The following is a 22870-nucleotide window of genomic DNA, read 5'->3' on the forward strand; positions in this document are numbered from 1 at the left end:
CACGTGAAGCAAACTGGTGAAACTGCATCAGTCGTCTGCGTTTTCCAAAATATCCAAATTTATTTCGTGTATACTTTTTCATAATAATACGACAGAATAAATATTTTGCAGCATGTCAAAGGCGAAAGGAAAGAAGAAAAACGAACGGTTCGAAGATGAAGAGGATTCTGAACTAGTAAAGCCAGTGCCCAACAAGAGTAGTAAAAAGGGGAAAAAGGGTAAACGTGGCGGAGATTCTAGTGAAGACGAGTCTTTAGCTAGTAGCAAAGTGACCAGTATTGACGCCGATGATTTGGAAAGTGTAAAGTCTGGAAGTAAAACGGCGCCTTCGAAAGGAAAAAAAGGAAAGAAAGGCAAGCGAAAAGATGACTGGAGTGATAATGATGACGAACCAGATGATATCGTGCAAATTGGTGGTAAGAATAAAATGTCAAACGCACAAGACAGTGATGACGAGGAAGTGATTGTTCCTCAACCAAGTTCCTTTGCTAAGAAACAGGGAAAGAAAGGAAAAAAGAATAAAAAGAAGAATGAATTTAGCGATGATGAGGACAGTAATACTCCAAAGTCAAAATTCATTGATTTGGAACAAGAAGAAGAAGATATCGATGATGATGAAGACCTTATTGCAGCCGCTAAACCATCAGCAAAAAATTCTAAAAAAGAACACCAACACAAAGTCAATAAATTTGCCATTAGTGACGATGATGACGAAGAGATTGAGGATGAATTAGGACAAGAAGAAAACTCAATTGAAACGGATAAGCTTGATTCAGAGCCAAGCATAGCAAGTACAGAAAATGTAAAAGACTCTGAAATTACCAAACAAGTCCAAGACTTGCAAATTGAAGACAACGTGCCTAAAGAAGTGCAACTTTTACCCGATGAGGACCAAACTCAGGAAAAAGAAATCAAAGAAGCAGCTAAAGAGGATACAGTTGATTCTACTTTAAAAGAAAAAAAGTTAACCCACAAAGAAAAAAAGAAGCAAAAGAAACAACAGGAATATGAAAAACAAATGGAGCTTATGACAAAGAAGGGTGGCTCCGGACATTCCGACTTAGATAGCAACTTCACTATGTCTCAAGTGCAACGTACTGCTGGCCAGCAAGCACAATTAGAACACGCAGTCGACATTAAAATCGAAAATTTCACCATATCAGCAAAAGGTAAATTATTGGTACAATTATTTTAAAACTTCTTTCAGATCGGACTTGAACGATTTGTATCTTTTACAGGAAATGACTTATTTGTAAATGCCAACTTGTTGATTGCTCACGGACGTCGTTATGGTTTGGTAGGCCCCAATGGACATGGAAAAACTACTCTACTCCGTCACATAGCCACTCGTGCTTTTGCTATTCCACCAAATATTGATGTATTGCTTTGTGAACAGGAAGTCGTGGCCACAGATAAAACAGCGATCGATACTATTCTAGAAGCTGATGTAAAGCGAAATAATCTTTTGGCAAAGAGCAAAGAGTTGGAGGATCAGTTTGCCGCTGGTGATATGAGTGTGCAAGAAGAACTAAATGACACATTTGCAGAGTTAAAAGCTATTGGAGCGTATTCGGCGGAAGCCCGTGCTCGACGTATTTTGGCTGGTTTAGGTTTTAGTGAAGAAATGCAAAATCGTCCGACTAACAAGTTTTCTGGTGGTTGGCGTATGCGAGTCTCATTAGCCCGTGCCCTTTATTTGGAACCAACGCTACTTATGCTTGATGAACCTACAAATCATTTAGATTTGAATGCTGTCATATGGTTGGACAACTATTTGCAAGGTTGGAAGAAGACTCTATTGATAGTTTCTCACGACCAGAGTTTCTTGGATAATGTATGTAACGAAATAATTCATCTCGATCAAAAAAAACTTCATTACTATAAAGGTAACTACTCCATGTTTAAGAAAATGTATGTTCAAAAGCGTCGTGAAATGATTAAAGAATATGAGAAACAAGAGAAACGTATTAAAGAGTTGAAGGCTCACGGCCAATCGAAAAAGGCGGCTGAGAAAAAACAGAAAGAAGTTCTCACGCGTAAACAAGAAAAGAATAAATCTAAACAACAAAAGCAGGACGATGATGAGGGCCCACAGGAACTATTGGCTCGTCCGAAAGAATATATTGTCAAATTCCGTTTTCCAGAACCGTCACAGTTACAACCGCCCATTTTAGGTATCCACAACGTTACCTTTGCTTTTGAAGGTCAGAAACCTTTGTTTATCAACACTGATTTCGGTATAGATCTCTCCAGTCGGGTGGCCATTGTAGGACCGAACGGTGTGGGAAAATCTACTTTTCTGAAGTTGTTATTAGGCGAACTCGAACCGCAAAAAGGAGAACAAAGAAAGAATCATAGACTACGTGTTGGTCGCTTTGACCAGCACTCCGGTGAACATTTAACAGCTGAGGAATCTGCAGCAGAGTATCTGCAGCGTCTGTTTAATCTCCAACATGAGAAAGCACGTAAAGCTCTTGGCTCCTTTGGTCTCGTAAGCCATGCACATACAATTAAAATGAAAGATCTTTCTGGTGGACAAAAAGCACGTGTTGCACTTGCCGAACTCTGCCTGAGTGCGCCTGATGTTTTGATCCTTGACGAGCCTACTAATAATTTGGATATTGAGTCTATTGATGCATTGGCTGAGGCCATTAACGAATATGAGGGTGGAGTGATAATAGTTTCTCACGACGAAAGATTGATACGTGAAACTGGATGTACACTGTACGTAATAGAAGACCAGACGATCAATGAAATCGATGGTGAATTCGATGACTACCGCAAGGAGGTTCTCGACGCACTGGGAGAAGTTGTCAATAATCCCAGTGTCGTTGCCAATGCAGCTGTATTGCAATAACAACCGCTTTCTTTGATGTTAGTATTTTGAAATTGTTTTGTTACACATACTATACGAATAACATATTGAAATTATTTAAAGAAATATACTGTTAAAGTTGAGTTTAAAAAAGGGACCACTTAAACTCAAGATGAATATGTGACTGTTTTTCGTGCTATTTTAAAGGAATAATATAAACTTATGTTAAAAATATAAGTTATAGAAAAATTTAAGAACGATTCATTTGAACGATTGCAGAAACGAACTAAGGCTATAATTATTGTTATTATATTGAATTAACACATTTTGATACATGTCTAATATCAATAGATATATCATTAGCATCAAATACCCTTCATAAGTAGTTATACAAACAAGCGTCGTCTGACACATTCATAAATATTTTGCACACAACCCGCCTTAATGCTTAAAAATATCCATTGCACGCACCAATATAAATAAGTTGCTTTCATACGAAACATAGATATGTGGCATCACTTTTAGAGCTTTTAAATTTGCTTTGTCAAATGCAATTTATAAGTAGGTTGTCACAAGTCTCCCATTTTCAGTGAACGTATAAACTTGGCGAAGAAAATAAAAACAATGAAATTTGAAAGTAGATCGCTTTTATAGGTATTTGCTAAAAAGTGCTTAGAATAGTTAAACATTTCGTTAGTAAATTTCTAAATATCAAGTGCAGAAACACTCTTTCCTTAAGGATTAATAAAGTCTTCAGAAACAAAAGTTTTGAATGAATTGGAAACAGAGGGACCAGACTCAAATGCTTTGACCTCAAAGATCGAACAAGTTTCTTTTATTGGTTTGGAAAATAACATTGGACAGAGCAATACACTCAATAATCCGGCGATCGTAAAATTTCCTGAAAATAAAAGAACAATGGATAATGAAAATATCCGCCTGCCTATTGAAGGCATGACTTGCCAGAGTTGCGTAAGGAATATCGAGAGCACAATATCAGGAAAACCTGGAATAATAAATGTCCGTGTCGTTCTTGAAGATAAATGTGGTTATTTTGAATATAACCCCGAGCAAACGGATCCCAGCAAAATCGCATTTGAAATAGAGGAAATGGGTTTCGATTGTCTGTATACGCAAACGGAATCACAACCTGCCTTTGAAAAGACCATGGAAAGGGACAGTTGTGTTGGTGCTGACATTCAAATACGTATTATTGGTATGACTTGCAATTCGTGTGTTCGGAACATTGAAGGAAATATAGGAACAAAGCCTGGAATATTACAAATCAACGTTAGTTTAGATGATAAGTGCGCTACGGTAAAGTACGACGCAAGCCAATTAACGCCCACAGACATCGCTGATATGATTGACGACATGGGTTTTGAAGCGACCGTATTGGAAAAAGATAACGTTGGTGACGGAATTAGTTCAAGCAAAGTTTCATCTGAACAGGATTCAAAATCCCCTAAAAAGCAACAGGTGTCAAATGTGACTTCTGCGAACATTTCCCAAAAAGCTCATACAGAAGTGTCCGTGGATGGGGCGCTATCCAAATGTTTTCTACATATACGTGGTATGACATGCGCCAGTTGTGTGGCAACTATTGAAAAACACTGTAAAAAGATATACGGGCTGGATAGTATACTTGTTGCACTACTTGCCGCTAAAGCAGAAGTAAAATATAATGCAAATGTTGTGACAGCGGAAAATATAGCGAAATCCATTACAGAGCTGGGATTTCCTTCAGAAATCATCGATGAACCGGGCAGTGGCGAGTCGGAGGTAGAAATTGAAATCACAGGTATGACCTGCGCGTCTTGTGTGAACAAAATCGAAACGCACGTATTAAAAGTGAAAGGCGTTACTGCAGCGTCTGTTACATTATTGACTCGAAAAGGTATGTGAACAAAAATATAAATAATCTTAAAACTTTGTAGAAAGGTTTTCTTGCCAACTAGCTGTAGTAATTACATACACTATGTAGTCAAAGAAAAAATCAAATATTTCCAATACCTTTACTTCTTGTGGGATTAAAGATTATTTCTATTAAGTAATTTTTTATTTTGCCATAAAGGCACATAATATATATAAACTTGAATGGTACAACTTAATTAGTTAAATTGATAAAAAATATAAACGATATTCGATTCAATATTTTATAAAATTTACGGTCAATGCATGTGTACCTGTAAGCGTACATATTTACAAATATGTACACATTTGTGTATGTTTAAAATGTATGTCTGTTATTTACTAAATATGTATGAAATTGGTTTGAATTACATATATTCGATAATATTAATCCTCAAATTGAGAAAATTGAAAAAATTAAGAGGCAAATATATTTAGGTAGGAGTATGACAGAGTGTCGAAACAAATGTGATAATGATGTCTGCAGAATATTTAAATTCTTATTTTTTGAACGCCCCAATAGTGCTTGATAACAAAAGGATGGACACCCAACCGCTTATCACTGAAAATACTGCTAAGGCATTAAATTTGTTAGCAGTTATCTTAAATTCACATATAGAAGTAAGACTTTTACCTACAGTAGATTTTTTAATTAAGCCTCCCACAATTTCATGTCAACCGTGAATAGATATGTATGTAGATAACATAAAATTGTAATAATGATAGGGTGCCTACACCTTTGATATACATTTTCCTAAATACATACAAATGATATTTAGCAAAGTAGGTAGGAATACTATATCGACATCATTTGCATGAATTTGTAAATTTAAATTTTCTGTATACATTTATTTATGGGTAATATGTCATCATTAAAATGCAATTACATATACTCTGTCATTCTTATCATTTGTTGTGACTTGTGAAACGTTAAAAAAAGTAAAATATCCAATGGTTATAACCACTTTTCCTGAGCATAGAATTAATATAGAATATACATATTCCTCAAATTGGAAATTTAAAAAGAAAATTAAGTTAGATTTACTTTATCACTTACATTGTAGGTAAATTCCGCTTTAATACCGAAAAGACGGGACCTCGCAGCATTTGCGAAGCCATTGAGCGACTGGGTTTTCAGGCACGACTGCATAATGGCCGAGACAAGATGACCCACGACTATTTGCAGCATAAAGAAGAGATTGCAAAATGGCGCAACGCTTTCTTGGTGTCTCTTATCTTTGGCGGGCCATGTATGGTTGCCATGATCTATTTCATGGTTGAAATGAATGACAGAGGTCACGCAGCTATGTGTTGTCTAGTTCCCGGGTTGTCAATGGAAAACCTTGTAATGTTTCTGCTATCAACGCCAGTGCAGTTTTTTGGTGGATGGCATTTTTACGTACAGTCTTTTCGAGCAATACGTCACGGTACCACTAATATGGACGTACTAATTTCTATGGTCACCACAATATCCTATATTTACTCTGTGGCTGTAGTCATAGCCGCTGTGTTGATGGAGCAAAACTCCTCGCCATTAACTTTCTTTGATACGCCGCCCATGTTGTTGATTTTCATATCTCTAGGTCGCTGGTTGGAACACATTGCAAAAGGAAAAACTTCAGAAGCACTATCAAAACTCTTATCACTGAAGGCGGCTGAGGCATTGTTGGTTGATGTGTCTGCTGACTTTGACATAAAATCAGAAAAAGTTATATCAGTGGACTACGTGCAACGTGGTGATGTTCTCAAGGTAATACCGGGTGCCAAGGTGCCTGTGGATGGCAAAGTACTTTACGGTAGTTCAACATGTGATGAAAGTCTCATAACCGGCGAGTCAATGCCGGTTGCCAAACGAAAGGGCGCAGTGGTAATTGGTGGTTCAATTAATCAGAATGGTGTCTTACTTATATCTGCTACTCATACTGGGGAAAATACTACCTTATCTCAAATTGTGCGCCTGGTTGAAGAGGCGCAAACTTCCAAAGCTCCAATACAACAGTTAGCTGATCGTATTGCAGGTTATTTTGTTCCATTCGTTGTGGCAGTTTCGAGCATAACATTGATCGGTTGGTTAATTGCTGGATTCACTGATCCAGACCTTGTGCCCGTAGCTATGGAACACAAGATGCACATGGATTCACATGCAATTGTCATTAGTCATGCTTTCAAGTGTGCCCTTAGCGTGTTGGCAATTGCATGCCCCTGTGCGTTGGGTCTGGCCACTCCAACTGCCGTTATGGTAGCTACAGGTACTGGTGCGATCAATGGTGTACTTGTTAAAGGTGCCACAGCATTGGAAAATGCTTATAAGGTATGCTTTTGAAATAAATGTTTCATATTTGAATAAATTAAATCTTTCTTCAATAATAGGTTAAAACCGTGGTTTTCGATAAAACGGGCACCATAACACACGGAATGCCTATGACATCTAAAATAGTTATGTTCGTCAAACCCGCTGTCTGTAGTTTGGCACGTGCGCTAACTATTATCGGTGCTGCAGAGTCGAATAGTGAGCATCCAATTGCATCTGCTATAGTACGCTTCTCCAAAGATTTATTGGGCTTACAAACATTTGGCAAAACACAGAACTTTCTCGCAGTACCAGGTTGTGGCATAAAGGTTACTGTATTGCAGTACGAACAAGCGTTGCGTCAAGCTACTATTGCTGAAAAAATAATTAACTATGAGAATAATTACCGATCAAATCCAAACACAGTGCATACGGAAAACGGTGCAAGCATTGAGGAACTCATACCGCAGTTGCCTACCAGTAAATCCATGGAGCTACAACAGCAACAACAATTGCTCCAATTAGACGAAACACTATATGGCGCCGCAGCAAACACCGAAACTATCTCAAATGTATTGAGTAGTGAGATAAATGTGTTGATTGGCAACCGTGAATGGATGCATCGCAACGCCATAGCCGTGCCACATGAAATTGACAACTGCTTGAGTGAAGAAGAGTCGAAGGGACATACAGCTGTGCTTTGCGCACTGAATGGTCAGTTAATATGCATGTATGGAGTGTCGGACATGGTCAAACCTGAGGCGCATCTAGCTGTATACACACTAAAAAAAATGGGCATCAACGTAATTTTGCTAACTGGTGATAATGAAAATACTGCTGCAAGTATAGCTAGACAGGTAAGTAACAAACAACAAGGGAGAACGTTTGCTTTATTTTACATTATTACAGGTTGGAATTAAGCGCATCTTTGCCGAGGTTTTACCATCGCACAAGGTGGCTAAAATACAACTAATACAAGAAAGCGGTGCACGGGTTGCAATGGTTGGCGATGGCGTCAACGATAGTCCTGCTCTTGCTCAAGCTGATGTGGGCATTGCGATCGCTGCTGGTACCGATGTAGCGGCTGAGGCGGCCGATGTGGTACTTATGCGTAACGACCTGCTCGACGTGGTGGCTTGCCTAGATCTGTCCCGCCGCACCGTGCGCCGTATACGGTACAATTTCCTGTTTGCCAGTATGTACAATCTACTCGGTATACCGCTGGCTTCAGGCATATTTGCACCTCTCGGTTTCACATTGCAGCCGTGGATGGCATCGGTAGCTATGGCAGCCAGTTCGGTTTCCGTAGTCTGCTCGTCATTAATGCTTAAATGTTATCGCAAACCATCGGCTGCTTCGCTGCGCACACCCGAATATATGAAATATTTGGAGCAAGAACGCGACGGCGACCGTGAACTCGACAAATTGTCCTTACATCGCGGTTTAGAAGACCTACCGCGCGCGAAGTTAAATCGCTCAAATAGTTCTTTGTTGTCGCGAATTTTCCTAGGGGGAGCACAGAGCCGCTATAATCACAATGAAGGTAGTCTCTTGGAGACAGACGGTGGTGAATTCACACCTAAAATTGTAAAGACGAAGAGCATCAAGAACGTGACGGAAATGCAGAAATTGTAGAGTGATTAAAGGCAAGTGCTTAGTGATTGTCCGTAGACAGTGAAATGTAGAAGTTGTTTTTGTTATTTTATATGTTATATTTATATATCTGAGACATATGTATATAAATTGTAGGAATAAGAAGCATAGCGCAGAAAATTTTCCATATATTTAGGTTCCTCATTTTTAAAACCACCTCTTTTGTACCGTTTTTGTACTTTGCCTAATTATGAGCATTTACTTTGAACACATGTATGTACATATGTATATAACAAATATATGCATCTGCGCTAAGTCAACGGATAGTGTACGACGAACAAATATTGATTAAGCTAATCTATACACAACATTTTTTTTTCCATTTTTTGCCTTCCTATAAATAACCAACCTGAACAATAAAATCCTTAAAGGTATGACAAACTAACAAGTGTGCATATAAAATCGTTAAACATGTTAAACCTTATTTTTTATATATATACAATATAGTCATATACATAAATATTCTTCAAAACGATTAAGAATAAAGACCCTGTATCAGTAAAAATCCAAACAAATGCGTTAATTCTACTTTTTTGTGAGGTACCTGCGAGTAGTGAAGTATGCATTTGTTTCGTTTCTTATCAATTTAAGGCGATAGTGCAATACAAATAAAACGGAATTTCTGATAATTATAATTTTTAATATTTAAAATAGTAAAAGAGCTTACTTTAAGCTAATTTTAATTTATATATACATATACAACTCCCCTATGATCGACTGACTTTTAAATACATATCTACATACAGCCTCGAGAACAGAGATATATTCAACAAGATGATAAAAACATTACATTGTACAAGTTTTAATTTCAAAATTAATCACTACAGTGTTATTTATCATGTTCAATAGAAGAGAACAAAAGTTAATATTTGATAAATGTGCGAGCTGATGACTGTGGCCCATAAATCATTCAAATATGTTGCTAAAAAGAACAGAACTGCTTGAAAAGTAAAATAATTACTCGTGGCACAATTATTTCACTAAACAAAATTCTATTATTTATACAGCAGCGCAGATGTTTTCCTTCAACGCATTGTTTGCTTAAGGCGTAATAATATTACTTCCGTATATATATATATATATATATATGTATATGTATATATATACATATATATATGTATGTATATCAGTTTATACATATTTTTTATTTAATTTTCGACTAAATCAGCCAAAATGCCAACACGTCTACACCTACTATACAAAATAGTTTTTGACTTACTGCTGTTTGATCAAACACATAGCAACTTCAACTGAAATATTTTGCAAATAAATCAAAATCAGGATGAATTTATGATTGCATAAATACCTAAGAGACAAGGCCATCGATTAATTCCACCACATGTACTCCATTTAGTGATGAATGAGTTTAGTACCATTTTCTTTATATGTTCACTTGTAAGTGAATTCATTTTATTGACTCAAAATTTTCAAATTATTTCAGTTTTTTAAACTACTGCGAATAAAAAGTGGTAATTACTAATGCAGGGCACATCATTGCTTTTAAATTTATGTTGAACCACCGCCAGTCCACTATGTGTTACCGGGTTTTCCAAGAACTCTTCAATACCCTAATCTTCCATCGTGATTTTTTTAACATTCCTCTATTATTTCCATCGGCGAACGCTCTGTGCCATTTTCCAATTTAGTTTTAGTAATCGGGTATATATGCAAGTTTTCCTTAAAGTCCTTAATATCTACTATTGTTGTTGCGTCCCCATCCTTCGGTATGAACCGCACATCCAATTTGCTAGCTAATGCATTGAAAAGCTCTTCATCATCGACCTCCGATTCACTGCCACTGCTGCCCGCACTGTTCTCATTGGAATTCTCCTCGTCACGTTTAGCTGAACGCTTAGAGCGCACTGAGTCCTTATTGCCGATGACTTGCACCGACAACTTGCGTAAATTGGTTCGTTCGTTGTTTAGGCAAAAATCGATTATATCTTGCTTAGTTAGCGCTCGCAAAACGTCAACTTCACGCCGCCTTCGATCGAAAACATATTCCTCGGATGTGATCTCCTCCCAATTGTGAGACACTTCCTCTGCGAGTGATATATCAACAACCTGCTTAATTTTTATTAACGACTCACGAACATGTTCGAAGTCTTCTTCACTCATCTCTTCCAAAATTTGCAACATTTTTCCTCGAAACACTTCAATCCTTTCGTCTACATGAGCGGCACTAAACTTTGTTTCCTGTGAATTTACAGCGATTGAGTAACCAATTATGCCATAGTTCATTCGCACTGATGCCGAAACATAGTATCCCAGCTGCTCCTTCGTACGGAGTGTGTCGAATAATGGTTCCTCAACAAACATCATTAAGAGATCCAAGATGCTTTCGACTCGGAGAGAACACGGGCCTATTTGGTAAAAGTTACAAATTACGGTGTTCACATCCTCCTCATTGAGAGAACGGCAGCGTATGAAGTGAGAACCTTGAGGCAACTGGACGGTACGATTCTCAATGTATTTAGTCTAAGGCAACAAGATATTAAGATATATAAAGTTTTAGTAGTAAAGTGCTTCACATTTGCCATACCTCCTTGATATTGCGACAATTGAGAGTAGTTAACACGGAATTCATTACATTATGTGCTGACTCCTCTGTCAAATTACCCTGCATTAGTGTCTGCAAATATAATTCGCTCGTATAGGCGTCGGAGAAATGTAACACATCATTTAATGTAAGGCTATCTAAACATTTATATTTAGTTATAATGGGCCAGCGGATGTGCTCTACGATACTTAAACGAATATCCCTAAAAATAAACAATACGGATTTTTAGACTAGGCTGTGTACAAGTTTTCGATTTTCTTACTTGTTGAGAGTTCTCGGCTTGATCAACGAATTGAAATAAGATTTCTTCTGATCTGTTTTGAATATATTAAACTGATCTTCCGTTATGTGTTCACGCATTGACACCATAGCTTTGGTTATAATGCCCACAAGCAAATGTAATTTTTCATTATAACCATTCACCTTGCAGTAATAGGAAATAAGAGTAAATTAATCGTAGTGAATCTAAAATTATGTCAAGTATACATACCTTTAGTATAATGCCCTTTTCGGCAGTGTAGAATTGATACGAAAGGCCTGCAACAGTGGCTGGATACAATTCTTCACTAAGTCGGAATTTAACTAATCTTTCATAGAGGGCACACAAAGCGTCGCTATAGACATTAAAAGAAATAAGTAAATTTTTCAACAATGGAAAAAAGTGTGGTGTTTACTTTTTGGGATCCTTGCGCAATAATGGTGATATAAAATAAAAGTACATGTAAGCCTCAGGTAGGAGAAACTTATCATCTTGTCTAAACCACAATTCACATATATCCGTCTGAAGTATTTTCTTAGGGGCAGTCGGCAACTCTGGTTTTCCGTTTTCCTCCCAGTGTAAACGAAAATCATTCGAAATAAAACGATTTGGCTTCGGCAGGAACAACTCTGGCATGGGCTTTGAATTCTCCCAGAGTTCACGCCATTTTTGAGGCATTTTAACTGTGGTATATTCAGTACTGAACCATTTTTCTTTTTTGTCATATGTTACACCTTCATATTTGTGTTGCGAGGTGATCATTATATTGAATCTGAATTCGTTTAAATGCTTTACAACATCTTGAATGTGATCTTCATTGTACTCGTAATACAATTCAGTGCCAGTCAATATATCCTTTGGTGGATAATATTTCATTTTTACAGCTAATTTTTCGACATTGTCCAAAGCCGGTCGCTGAGATTCGAACCGGAAGTTAGTCGCCTCAATTTTTTGCAACTCTGTGAAAGCATCTTTGAATGGGCCGCAGCCGGCAAAGAGTTTAATAAAGGCAAAACTAGCAGCAAGTACCTTAAATAAAAATTAGAAAATTAAATTTAATACAGAATCGTATTTTGTGCCTACTTCGTCGAGATGCTGGAAACCGCGATCAGTTAAAAAGATTCCGATAACAAAGGAAGAATATATGGAATTTGATTCAAAACCGCTTTCATCGATCCCCGCTGTAAGTTCCAATGCCCACAAGCGTTTCCTTAAATAGGCACATAAACTGCCCTCTCCTTCGTATCCAATCAAATGTGAAATAAATTGATCTGGTTTTGTTTTATATTGCTATACGAACGAGAGGTATTGATTAGTAAATATATGTAGTACTTTTGATTATCAATATCCATACCTTTATCATAGACGGCAGTACCCATGTAAGTTCTAGTTTACAAATATTTTCCACTGGTTTAACAAAAAATACTTCTTCGAAAAATTCCTTTCGGAAAGCGTCTCGATAATTGTACGGCGAAAGATCTAAACCCGGAAGATCGTTACTAGGAATACCCGAGAAGTGTTTCACAACCATTTGCTCCAACTCGTCGATGGGAAGACGAGCTTGCACACAAACACACATACGATGAGCACTATAATGTCGCTTTTGAAATTCATGTAACATTGCATGTAGATCATCATCACTTATTCCATCTTTAAGAGTTTTGAGATTGCCCCACGGGAACGTGGCATGTGGGTAGCCTGGTGTAGCGTAGGCAGCTACAAGTTGATCTCGGCGAACTTCGTCGTCATGTACAATTTGCTGAAATTCGGACTCAACCGAATCACGTTCACGTGTCATTGCTTCTTTTTTCATAAGTGGTGCTTTCAGTAATGCAGAGAAATAGTCCATACTGCTGTCCAAATGCTCTTCAGATACCTCAAAATAGAAACATGTTTCTTCGAACTCCGTATGCGCGTTGTCAAATCCGCCACATTTTTTAATGTGTGCATCAAACGCATTCTCCGCTGGATACTTTTCTGATCCCATAAAGATCATATGTTCCAGAAAATGGGCTAACCCTTGGTATTCGGTGGGTTCCGCGAAGGAGCCAACGTCGACCAACAATGCACAAGCAGCCAATTTCTCGTCACCTGTAGAGTCGATATAGTCGATATAGTTTACATTTCAAAAGATGCATTTATAGATAGTCGTATACGGATGTGTAAGACTAACCTTCCTCTGACTCTAAGTCTGAATCACTTTCACCGTTGTCTGTTGTGGATGTGCTCATAGATTCTTCATCTTCACTACTGGTACTACTACTCTCTTCAGCACAAGAGTCTCCCGTGGAGTCATATGATGATGAGGACGATGAAGAAGTTAGTCCACAATGCGGCACCGGTGTAGGGTCCGACACAAGCAATGCTCGAATACCATTACTCAATAATAAGGTTCTGAAAAAAATTTGTCAAACTCAAAAATGAACTGAAAGTATTATAGTTTTTACTTATAATGTTTTTTGTCGCTTTCCGATTTATCAGGAATTTCCAAATATTTCACAGAAGATTCTGTATTCACCATGTCTGTGGTTGAGAAACTATTTCTAAAATATCCTCGACGAGAAAAACGAGTTGATGTTCCTCGTTGTGGTAGGTATTCCGATTTAATATTTAGTGATATCGCTTGTGCTACAGGCGTGTAGCAATTGGTAAGGTCAAAAGAATATTCCAAAGATGTTTTTGTCACCAACAATTTCGAAAATCTTCGAATAATCATAAACCCTTTCACTAACTTCTTGAATTTTGGATGATCCCTATTATTATTTTTTGTTTGCAGTAGCGTTTTGTAGTCAAGGTTTTGAATTTTTTGAATATGTTGCAATTTTTTTTATTTATAATTTATTAAATGTAATAAAAACGTTCTAGATTTTTATTCTTAACCAAATTTACCGCAACCTCCATCGAAAAATGAAAGCAAAGTGGCCGAAAATTAAATCCTACTGATGAGTTTTTGTTCTTCTCTGTTTGCTTTGACGTTTAGTCCACGTTCGCATTTCCCACTAGATTTTTACTCTCTCTTATTGATGAGAGAGCGGGTGGAGAGAACGTTCTCTTACGATTGTACATGACCGTAAAAAAGGCTCAATAAGAGTGAAGCAAATATATTTTCATTGACATCAATAAGATTTTCAAAACCTAAATATAATTCATTACAAATATATCAACTCTCTGCTCATTATATTGTTTTAATACCAAACAATGTATGTAAATAATTTAAATAAATATGAATTTAATTATGGATAAAAGTGCTAATATCCGAACTGTATTCATTTAGTAAAAATGCTACCCTGATTGCTAAACAGGGAATGTCAATGAAAGCAAGTGATCAAAGTGATTTGGGAAATAAGCTAAAAGTGATTGAAAGTGAATTTTTTAACTTCATTCTACTGAAAAATATGGAATTCGTCCAGAAAAATAAATATTAGCATTTGAAATGCTTTAGAATTGAAAAATGCCATCATAAGTGAACCTTTGAAAATCAGTGAAAAGAAAAATTAATATAGATTTATTAAATCTTTGGTATGACGTTTGTGATGACACTACATGAATAAAGAAAACAAAATTTGCCAAATTCGTCGGGAAGTACTATCATTACTTATCTCATGCAAAGCAAGGAAAAACGATCAAAACATCAAAGAAAATAGATTTAAGCTAAAGTACAGTGCTGACGCAGAGGGCGGACGCAGTGCTTGTTCTGGCGTTTGCAACACGCCCGCCCACAAATCACCTAGCTTTTTGACGCGATAGAACGGATAAAACCAACATTACATTGCAACCACAAACATTTAAGTAGCAACATTGCGTTAACTGAATATTAAAATTCAACCAGAGACGGTGACAATATCTATAGCATTGAATATAGTACATAGGAAGAAGGTCGACAACAAGCAGACGGTAGGCAATTATCACCAAACATGGCTAGTATATCGGACCGGAAGCGAAATACTTTTTTGAGTTATGTTGCACCCTCACCTGGAGATGTAAGTATAATACAATACTTTTGAAGTCGATTATATTCAATAGAACTTAGTGTACCGTTATGAGGAAAAATGACATCACCTCGTAATGTGCATTTCTTTTATGAGTTGCTTTACTCAACAATTAAATTTCGATTTGATAGATTCCTCGCCAAGAAGGTAGTGATGATTGGCTTCCAACAGAGCTACGGGACCTTCATTTGGCTAAACCACGATTATTACCTAACGAACTGGTTGTAGCATCGGCACCCGCTTATCTGTTTTCTGCTATTTTGCCTGCACCCACTGAAGGTTCTGAACTCGATATGTCCCGCCAGGCAATATTCGGGTTGTTAAGTGTCACCAATTTCAAAGTGGCATTTGTGCCACTACAACGACATAAACAAGAAACACCTCCCCAAGAATCGTATCAGGAGCATCTATACTTGCAACGTAACGATGTTACCCTAAATAACATAGACTATGTGTACCAGCTGGCAGAGGGCGGTAGAGTCAGCGTAAGCGCATTAAGTGGAGGAAATAGACGCAAAAAACTTGACGCACAACAGAAAGTGATGAGTAGTCGTATTACGGCCCTTCACATTATTTGCAAAAATTTTCGTTTACTTAAATTCGCTTTCCAAAATTCAAGATCTGGCCCTGACTATGGAAAACTGATTGCTTCAGCTTTAGCGCGATTTGCATATCCATCGCGTCATGATCTAAGTTTTGCGTACTGTTATCGCGAGCCATATTATTCCATGTTAGGAAAATCTAGTGTGACTATGTACAGCACAAAAAATGACTGGGCACGAGAGTTAATACGATGTGGTTCAAATGAATGGCAAGTTGTAAGTGCCGATAGTGTGCCTCAATTACAAAACGTATTGCAAGCCCCAAAGTACACCCTACCGCCTCACTTTGTCATTCCTAAATGCTGCACAGTTGAACGTTTCTTGGATTTATCACGAGCCTTCTACGATTCGCGAGCGGCATTTTGGGTATATGGTTATGGCAATGCATCGCTTGTTCGTTTGGCGGAATTGAAACCAGCAATGCAGCAAGACACGAAAGTGGAAAATGTCACCCTCGAACTCGTGAGAAAGTGTGATCCACGTCATGCGCTAAAACTTCTACAATTGACGGATCGCCTTCCTAGTATACAAGATGTGCAAAGAGCATACCTAAAGTTTCGTCGCCTTTGTACTCCGGAAAGTCCCCAAGAATTTCTGGTTCAAGATTCCAAATTTCTTTCAAATGTGGAAAAGTCGAATTGGCTCTTCTACGTGTCACTGTGTTTACGATATTCGTGTGAAGCTGCAGAATCGTTGCGAACCGGTACAACATGTGTATTGCAGGAAACCAATGGTCGGGATTTGTGTTGTATTATTTCGAGCCTGACGCAAATAATACTAGATCCTCTATTTCGGACAATTGATGGATTTCAGTCTTTGGTACAAAAGGAATGGGTGTCTTTGGAGCATCCTTTTCAAACTAGATTAGGCCATGTTCGTGGTGATGCAGCAGAAGAAGATGAAAGTCCCGTTTTCTTACTGTTTCTTGACTGCGTATGGCAGTTGTTACAACAATTCCCAGACGAATTTGAATACAGTCAAACATATTTGACTACATTATGGGATTCGTGTTTTCTACCTATATTTGATACATTTCAATTTGATACTGAGGCGGATCGAGCACGTGCGGTTAATTTTGGTAACTTGGTACTGCGTCCTGTTTGGGATTGGGGTGAACAGTTCGCTGAGAAAGATAAGGTATTCTTTACAAATCCTTTCTATCAACGTCAGCGACAGGAACCACAGAATCGTCGTTCGATAGCGATACCTGCAGGTGCTGTTATGCTACCCGGACTCGCACAAATTTCCTCTATTAAACAAGGGCAACAGCAACGCTTTACAACCATCAATCCACAATTGTTTGTTACCTCCTCTACAATACCAAAGGACCGCTTTTTGGAACCGCAACATCGCATGGTTGATTTGGCAATATGGGAACAATGTTATTATCGTTGGATGCCTATTTTAGAAATCAAGCACGGCGGCTTTCCGCAGATAGATCTTAATCATCGTTTACTGTTGAGTAATATTGCCAAATTACAGCGATGCTTAGAACTTCAGGACTTTGAAGATTTACCAGATATTTACTATGAACGGACCTGTGAAAAAAGGCCCCTCATAGATAATACTACAAGAAGAAGTAATAGCATTGAAATGATCGATGGCGTAGAGCGACGTCGCAAGTCTTCCTTACCGGCTACCTTAAATGGATTCAATAGCAGTGGATTGCTTCCAGAAATTTCGTCATTTTTCCCCTTTAGCATAAACACGGGCGAATCTGAGCAGCTTATCGACATACTAACAAATAGCAATGAATTCCTGTTAGAAGGATCATTTATGGAACGTCTATCAATCGCATAGCATTCAGATATTTGTAAAATGTCTCAAGCAGCTAAATTCGGTTAAGATGCAAATCTGAAATTGAGCTTTTTGGTTAAAATACCAGTTTTTCTTTTTATTTATTGCAATGAATTGGTCCAATTGGGATTTAGAAAGACAATTACATAAAAGAAATATTTAGAAATAGCATTGGTATTTTGTAAAAAGAACTTATCTTTTATGCTGGCATTTATTAAAATCATGCAGTACCATCACACTCACATGCTATTATCCAAGCAATTCAAAATTCTTAATACATACCTTAAATGAGAACGTTATAGTATTATTTGCTAATTCAATTTTCATTACCAATCTTTTTTTTTTTGTTCAGAAACTATTCCGACTATTCGTATAAAAGTTTATATTATTAAAAATCTACAAATTTACTGAAGTGACGGCAGTTATGAATGTTAATGCAGAAAAAGTCTTACTCGTTAGACTTGTATGAAATGTTTGTATTATATAGGCGTATTTAAATAATAGTTGCAGTTTTCTTGTAATTGAAAAAATAATTGAAATTTTACTTTTATCGAGGTGGTTTTTTTATGGTATCGGTTGAGACCGATAAAAAATAACGATTTCATCCGACCGCAAGACAACCATAATAAAAATGTCGCACCAATGTCGTTACGATATTGCCTACATAGGTATATAAATAAATATATATGTATATGAAAAACAAATACTAAAATATTTATTATATTTTAATATTTCACACGTAAATTACTAATCGAAGAATTAGTAAATAAATTAAAAATGTAAAATATATTCAATGTATTGTCGAAAAGGTAAATCGAAAATAAAATTGAAGTTATACGAAGTTTGAATTTTTTAATCGAAAATGTTTGTAACAAAACCACTGTGCATTGGTTTGGTTTGTACATTATATACATATGTATGTACATGTATATTATACATAATATACAAAGTGTGTCACGGTAAAATAACGGTTTTATTATCATAAATTCGAGAAGGTTTTGTGCGCATTTAGCGAACCTAATATTTTATTCGAATTTCGCTGTATAATTTACTTATATTTTTTTGTAAATGTCACCACGTCGGAAGAAAAGTGTTCCATCTGTGGAACAGATGCATCATCGCACTGCTTTCTCGATCGCCATTATAATTGCTAATATGGTATTTAGCGAACATCGGCAGTACTGTATGGAAATATTAAGAATTCGTAATCCTACTCAAATCTATGTGAAAATCTTGGAGCTACTTGCTTTTGCTGAATATAAGCACCGTCGGAAGAGTATGTAGAAAATACTTTGAAAGGGTGATCACCTAAATTCAACGCAATTTTATTTTATTTAACATTATTATAATATAATAAATGTTTAATATATCGCGAAAGTTACATAAATATCCAACAAATTTTCCAAAGTGCTATTAATAATTCAATGATTTTACTATTGGTCGGGTTTAGTACACTTTTCTGGGTTTTTGGCTTCTGTCAGTAAGAGTGATTCTATGCCAACCTTCTTTAGCTCCTCTATCAAATCGCCGCTTTGGTGCATTTGCAATAGAATATCACAACCGCCAACAAATTCGCCATTTATGTAAATCTGAGGGATGGTGGGCCAATCGGAAAACTCCTTGATGCCTATAAATTAAATTTTTGATAAAAAATAGTTTGGAAAACACTGTAAATTAAAGCATACTTTGTCGCAATTCATCGCTTTGAAGTACATCATGTGCGTCATATTGTACACCATGCATTCGCAGTATTTGCACGACTGCATTGCTGAAACCACATTTCGGTGTTTCAGGATTACCTTTCATAAATATTACAACCTTATTTGTATTTACAAGCTGCTTCAAAGTGTCCTTATTGAATGTTGGCTGTTTGGTGGTGCTGGTCGTACCAGTAGCTGTTGACGCACTTTCATATCGTTTAAACACAGGCACGCGTTGTGCAAGTGCGCCCTGTCGAAAGAGCTGACGTAGGATTAATCTTCCAGACATTTTCTATTTTTTTTAATTTTTATTTCAGTTTTAATTTTGTTAAATAACAAACAAATTTCGAACACTTCCGATTTCCTCACCTATTTGACAGTCAGCTGTTTTGTTTTTGCATATGTTCCTTAATTGAGGTTATATATAACTTTGCCATACTTACTTAATTTTATAAGAAAATATAGAATAGAATATGATGACATTACTGATTTTAGAAGTAATTTTACAATTTAACAAAAGTCAAACAAATTATCAACGCGCAGTAGGTACATCAAAAATTGGTTAAGACAATAAAAATAAAAGATTGGCCAGTTTTTTTTAAGTTAAAAAAATATATGGCAGTTCATTCATAATAATATAAAAAGTTTACCAGAACGGCATCTCTTGAACTCGCATTTTACACCGCGTTTTTTGTTTGCAAAGTATATTCCGCAATTAAAATAGTTTTATATATTTTAGCAAATATATTAAATAATGGCGAGTTCTAGTTTCAAGGCTAGTTCATCAGCTAGTGAAAAAGCATCAATTTCAGAAGGGCATGAACCAGTAGCGACACCAGTATGCATGATTGTGCTTGGCATGGCTGGGTCTGGAAAGACCACATTTGTTCAGAAACTTACTCAGCTTTCATTTAATCATTTCAAGCCGTATGTGATAAATCTGGATCCTGCTTGTCGTGAAACTCCATACCATGCTAATATAGACATCAGAGATACCGTGAACTACAAAGAAGTAATGAAGCAGTACAAACTTGGTCCGAATGGTGGAATTGTCACCTCATTGAATTTGTTTGCCACTAAATTTGAAAAAGTGGTGGAATTAATAAGGCGCGCTGGACAGCAGGGTCACAAGTGGTGCATTATTGATACCCCTGGACAAATCGAAGTATTTACATGGTCAGCTTCTGGCACGATAATCACTGAGGCCTTAGCTACCATGTTTCCAACTGTTGTAGTTTATGTGATGGATGTTGTGCGTTCAATAAGCCCGACAACATTCATGTCGAATATGTTGTATGCCTGCTCTATATTGTACAAAGCACGCCTGCCTTTCATAGTAGCACTCAACAAGGTGAATGTGGTACAATGAAAAATCAGAGCCGATATCTCACGAAATTTTATTGTACATTTTACAGATAGATGTGCAAGACCATGATTTTGCTGTGGAGTGGATGAGCGATTTCGAAGCTTTCCAGGAAGCACTAGAAAAAGAACAAAACTACATCAGTAATTTGACAAGAACCATGTCCCTTACACTCGATGAGTTCTATCGCAATCTACGAACTTGTGGAGTGTCGTCGAAAACGGGCATTGGATTTGATAGATTTTATGATTTAGTGGGCGATTGTGCGAAAGAATACGAACGGTAATGAAGATTGTTATTAAAATGTACAAATTTGATATTAATTATGTTTTTTTTTTGTTCGCAGCGATTATAAAGCAGAATACATCAAACTACGAGAGGCCAAAATAGCTGAAGAAGCGAAAATCAAAGAAAATAAATTGGTTGCGATCGCAAAGAGCAAAGGTGAAGGAAGCGAAGTACCTTTGGGTAGTTTTGTAGAGGAAGTAAGTAATGATTAATTATGAAATTATGTACATATCATGAATGAGTGTTGTATTTAGGTTGCTCTTGGCCGAGAATTGTCTGATATTTATCTGAAACATCCTGGAAATGAGAGTTCAGAGGACGAAGAAGGTCGAGAAGAAGAAGCACCTACCTTTAATGAAGACCATGTGGAGGAACAAAACTTCAATCAGTTCGTGAAACAGCACACGGACGCTCAAAAAGAGAAAAATATACAGAAATGATATGAGAAGTGCGTGAAACAATAATAGTAGTTTAGGAAGTTCCTAACGATGATAATTATAATTTATATATATATGTATATACTTTATTAATGATTTAAATTGAGTAGATTTTTAGGCGCAAAAGCTAACTTATGTTTTGTATTAGGCGTTACAATATTCCGGCTTATAAGATAATTGAAATGTACGCACGATATACATACATATGGAGGCTTATATTTGTAGTTGTGTAGTATTACTTCTGAATTTGTGGTAACCTGTAAATTTATATATGAATATACATATATCCTCTACAGAATATACATAAGCTACTAGTTTTGTGGTAGCGTAGTAAAAAACAAAGCACTGTGTAATTATTTTAGAAATAGCAGTTATATAAAGCTTAAAAATTCCTTTAATTTGACACCAAAATCATTAAAATCGGTTCAGATTTAGCCGAGTTATGGCCATTCAAAGTCCTAACTGCTCTGCTCTGCCGACGTGGGCAGCGCTGCTGGGGATCTGCGATTTTTGTAAATTACAAAATTGCCCATTTCTACCAGGCGACCATAAACGTGCAGCAGGTGGCTGCCAAAAAAAAGTGGCTGGTACATGTAGATATGTATTGCCCATTTCTACCAGACGCCCGAAAGTATGCAGCAGGTGACAAAAAAAAGTGGCTGGTACATGTAGATATGTATGCGGCCGGCCAGCAGGTATGTATGTATGTATATGTGGGCCAACGGAAGCGACATGGATTACGGTACCACCCAAGGGGAAGTGCATAAACCGGAACCGGAAATGTACCAGATACCAACTTCAACCGGATGTAAATTTCCGGAAGCGGAAGTAATTAACCGGAAGTTGCGATAAACTGATATTTTCTTTTCTGTACAACTTCCTGTTAGTTACCACTTCCGCCTTTTGAAAATTATATCCGGAAATTCCCCACCGCTCATGAACTTCCTGTATAACCGTAACCGGCTGACAACTTCCGTTTCCGGAAATTTACATCCGGTTGAAGTTGGTAACTGGCACATTTCCGGTTCCGGTTTATGCACATCCGTTTCCGGGGATTTGTATCCGGTTTGAGTTCATGTCTAGTGAGTATCCGGTTCCGGTTTTTACACATCCGTTTCCGGAAATTTACATCCGGTTGAAGTTGCTACCTGGTACATTTCCGGTTCCGGTTTGTACACTTCCCCTTGGGTGGTACTGTAATCCATG

At 37.1% G+C, this 22870-nt stretch overlaps 6 protein-coding genes across 6 annotated transcripts; 4 read left to right on the forward strand and 2 right to left on the reverse strand.

The window, feature by feature from the left end:
• Window positions 1-10: 10 nt before the first annotated feature.
• LOC120774877 (ATP-binding cassette sub-family F member 1) lies at window positions 11-2994 on the forward strand. The gene is made up of 2 exons (XM_040104731.1): window positions 11-1169; window positions 1239-2994. Exons 1-2 carry the CDS (start codon window positions 113-115, stop codon window positions 2855-2857), a joined length of 2676 nt encoding a protein of 891 aa, XP_039960665.1. The 5' UTR covers window positions 11-112; the 3' UTR covers window positions 2858-2994.
• A 445-nt stretch (window positions 2995-3439) lies between these two features.
• LOC120774704 (copper-transporting ATPase 1) lies at window positions 3440-9054 on the forward strand. The gene is made up of 5 exons (XM_040104433.1): window positions 3440-3452; window positions 3555-4712; window positions 5791-7037; window positions 7097-7873; window positions 7926-9054. The coding sequence occupies exons 1-5, from the start codon at window positions 3440-3442 to the stop codon at window positions 8649-8651; spliced, it is 3921 nt and encodes a 1306-aa protein (XP_039960367.1). The 3' UTR covers window positions 8652-9054.
• A 990-nt stretch (window positions 9055-10044) lies between these two features.
• Window positions 10045-14404, reverse strand: LOC120774872 (nardilysin). The gene is made up of 9 exons (XM_040104718.1): window positions 13936-14404; window positions 13662-13882; window positions 12843-13579; window positions 12572-12778; window positions 11904-12517; window positions 11720-11843; window positions 11492-11652; window positions 11212-11431; window positions 10045-11147 (listed from the first exon to the last, which is right to left on the reverse strand). Exons 1-9 carry the CDS (start codon window positions 14202-14204, stop codon window positions 10260-10262), a joined length of 3441 nt encoding a protein of 1146 aa, XP_039960652.1. The 5' UTR covers window positions 14205-14404; the 3' UTR covers window positions 10045-10259.
• Window positions 14405-14746: 342 nt separating this feature from the next.
• On the forward strand, window positions 14747-18713 carry LOC120774878 (myotubularin-related protein 10-B). The gene is made up of 2 exons (XM_040104732.1): window positions 14747-15468; window positions 15609-18713. The coding sequence occupies exons 1-2, from the start codon at window positions 15403-15405 to the stop codon at window positions 17877-17879; spliced, it is 2337 nt and encodes a 778-aa protein (XP_039960666.1). The 5' UTR covers window positions 14747-15402; the 3' UTR covers window positions 17880-18713.
• A 454-nt stretch (window positions 18714-19167) lies between these two features.
• On the reverse strand, window positions 19168-19951 carry LOC120774892 (glutaredoxin-related protein 5, mitochondrial). Its single transcript, XM_040104760.1, has 2 exons — window positions 19562-19951; window positions 19168-19503 (listed from the first exon to the last, which is right to left on the reverse strand). Exons 1-2 carry the CDS (start codon window positions 19863-19865, stop codon window positions 19310-19312), a joined length of 498 nt encoding a protein of 165 aa, XP_039960694.1. The 5' UTR covers window positions 19866-19951; the 3' UTR covers window positions 19168-19309.
• Window positions 19952-20183: 232 nt separating this feature from the next.
• On the forward strand, window positions 20184-22006 carry LOC120774888 (GPN-loop GTPase 1). The gene is made up of 4 exons (XM_040104750.1): window positions 20184-20927; window positions 20992-21221; window positions 21286-21424; window positions 21482-22006. Exons 1-4 carry the CDS (start codon window positions 20331-20333, stop codon window positions 21665-21667), a joined length of 1152 nt encoding a protein of 383 aa, XP_039960684.1. The 5' UTR covers window positions 20184-20330; the 3' UTR covers window positions 21668-22006.
• The last annotated feature ends 864 nt before the right edge of the window (window positions 22007-22870 follow it).

The sequence above is a fragment of the Bactrocera tryoni genome, chromosome 4, assembly GCF_016617805.1.
Source record: "Bactrocera tryoni isolate S06 chromosome 4, CSIRO_BtryS06_freeze2, whole genome shotgun sequence".
Lineage (NCBI taxonomy): Eukaryota > Metazoa > Arthropoda > Insecta > Diptera > Tephritidae > Bactrocera > Bactrocera tryoni.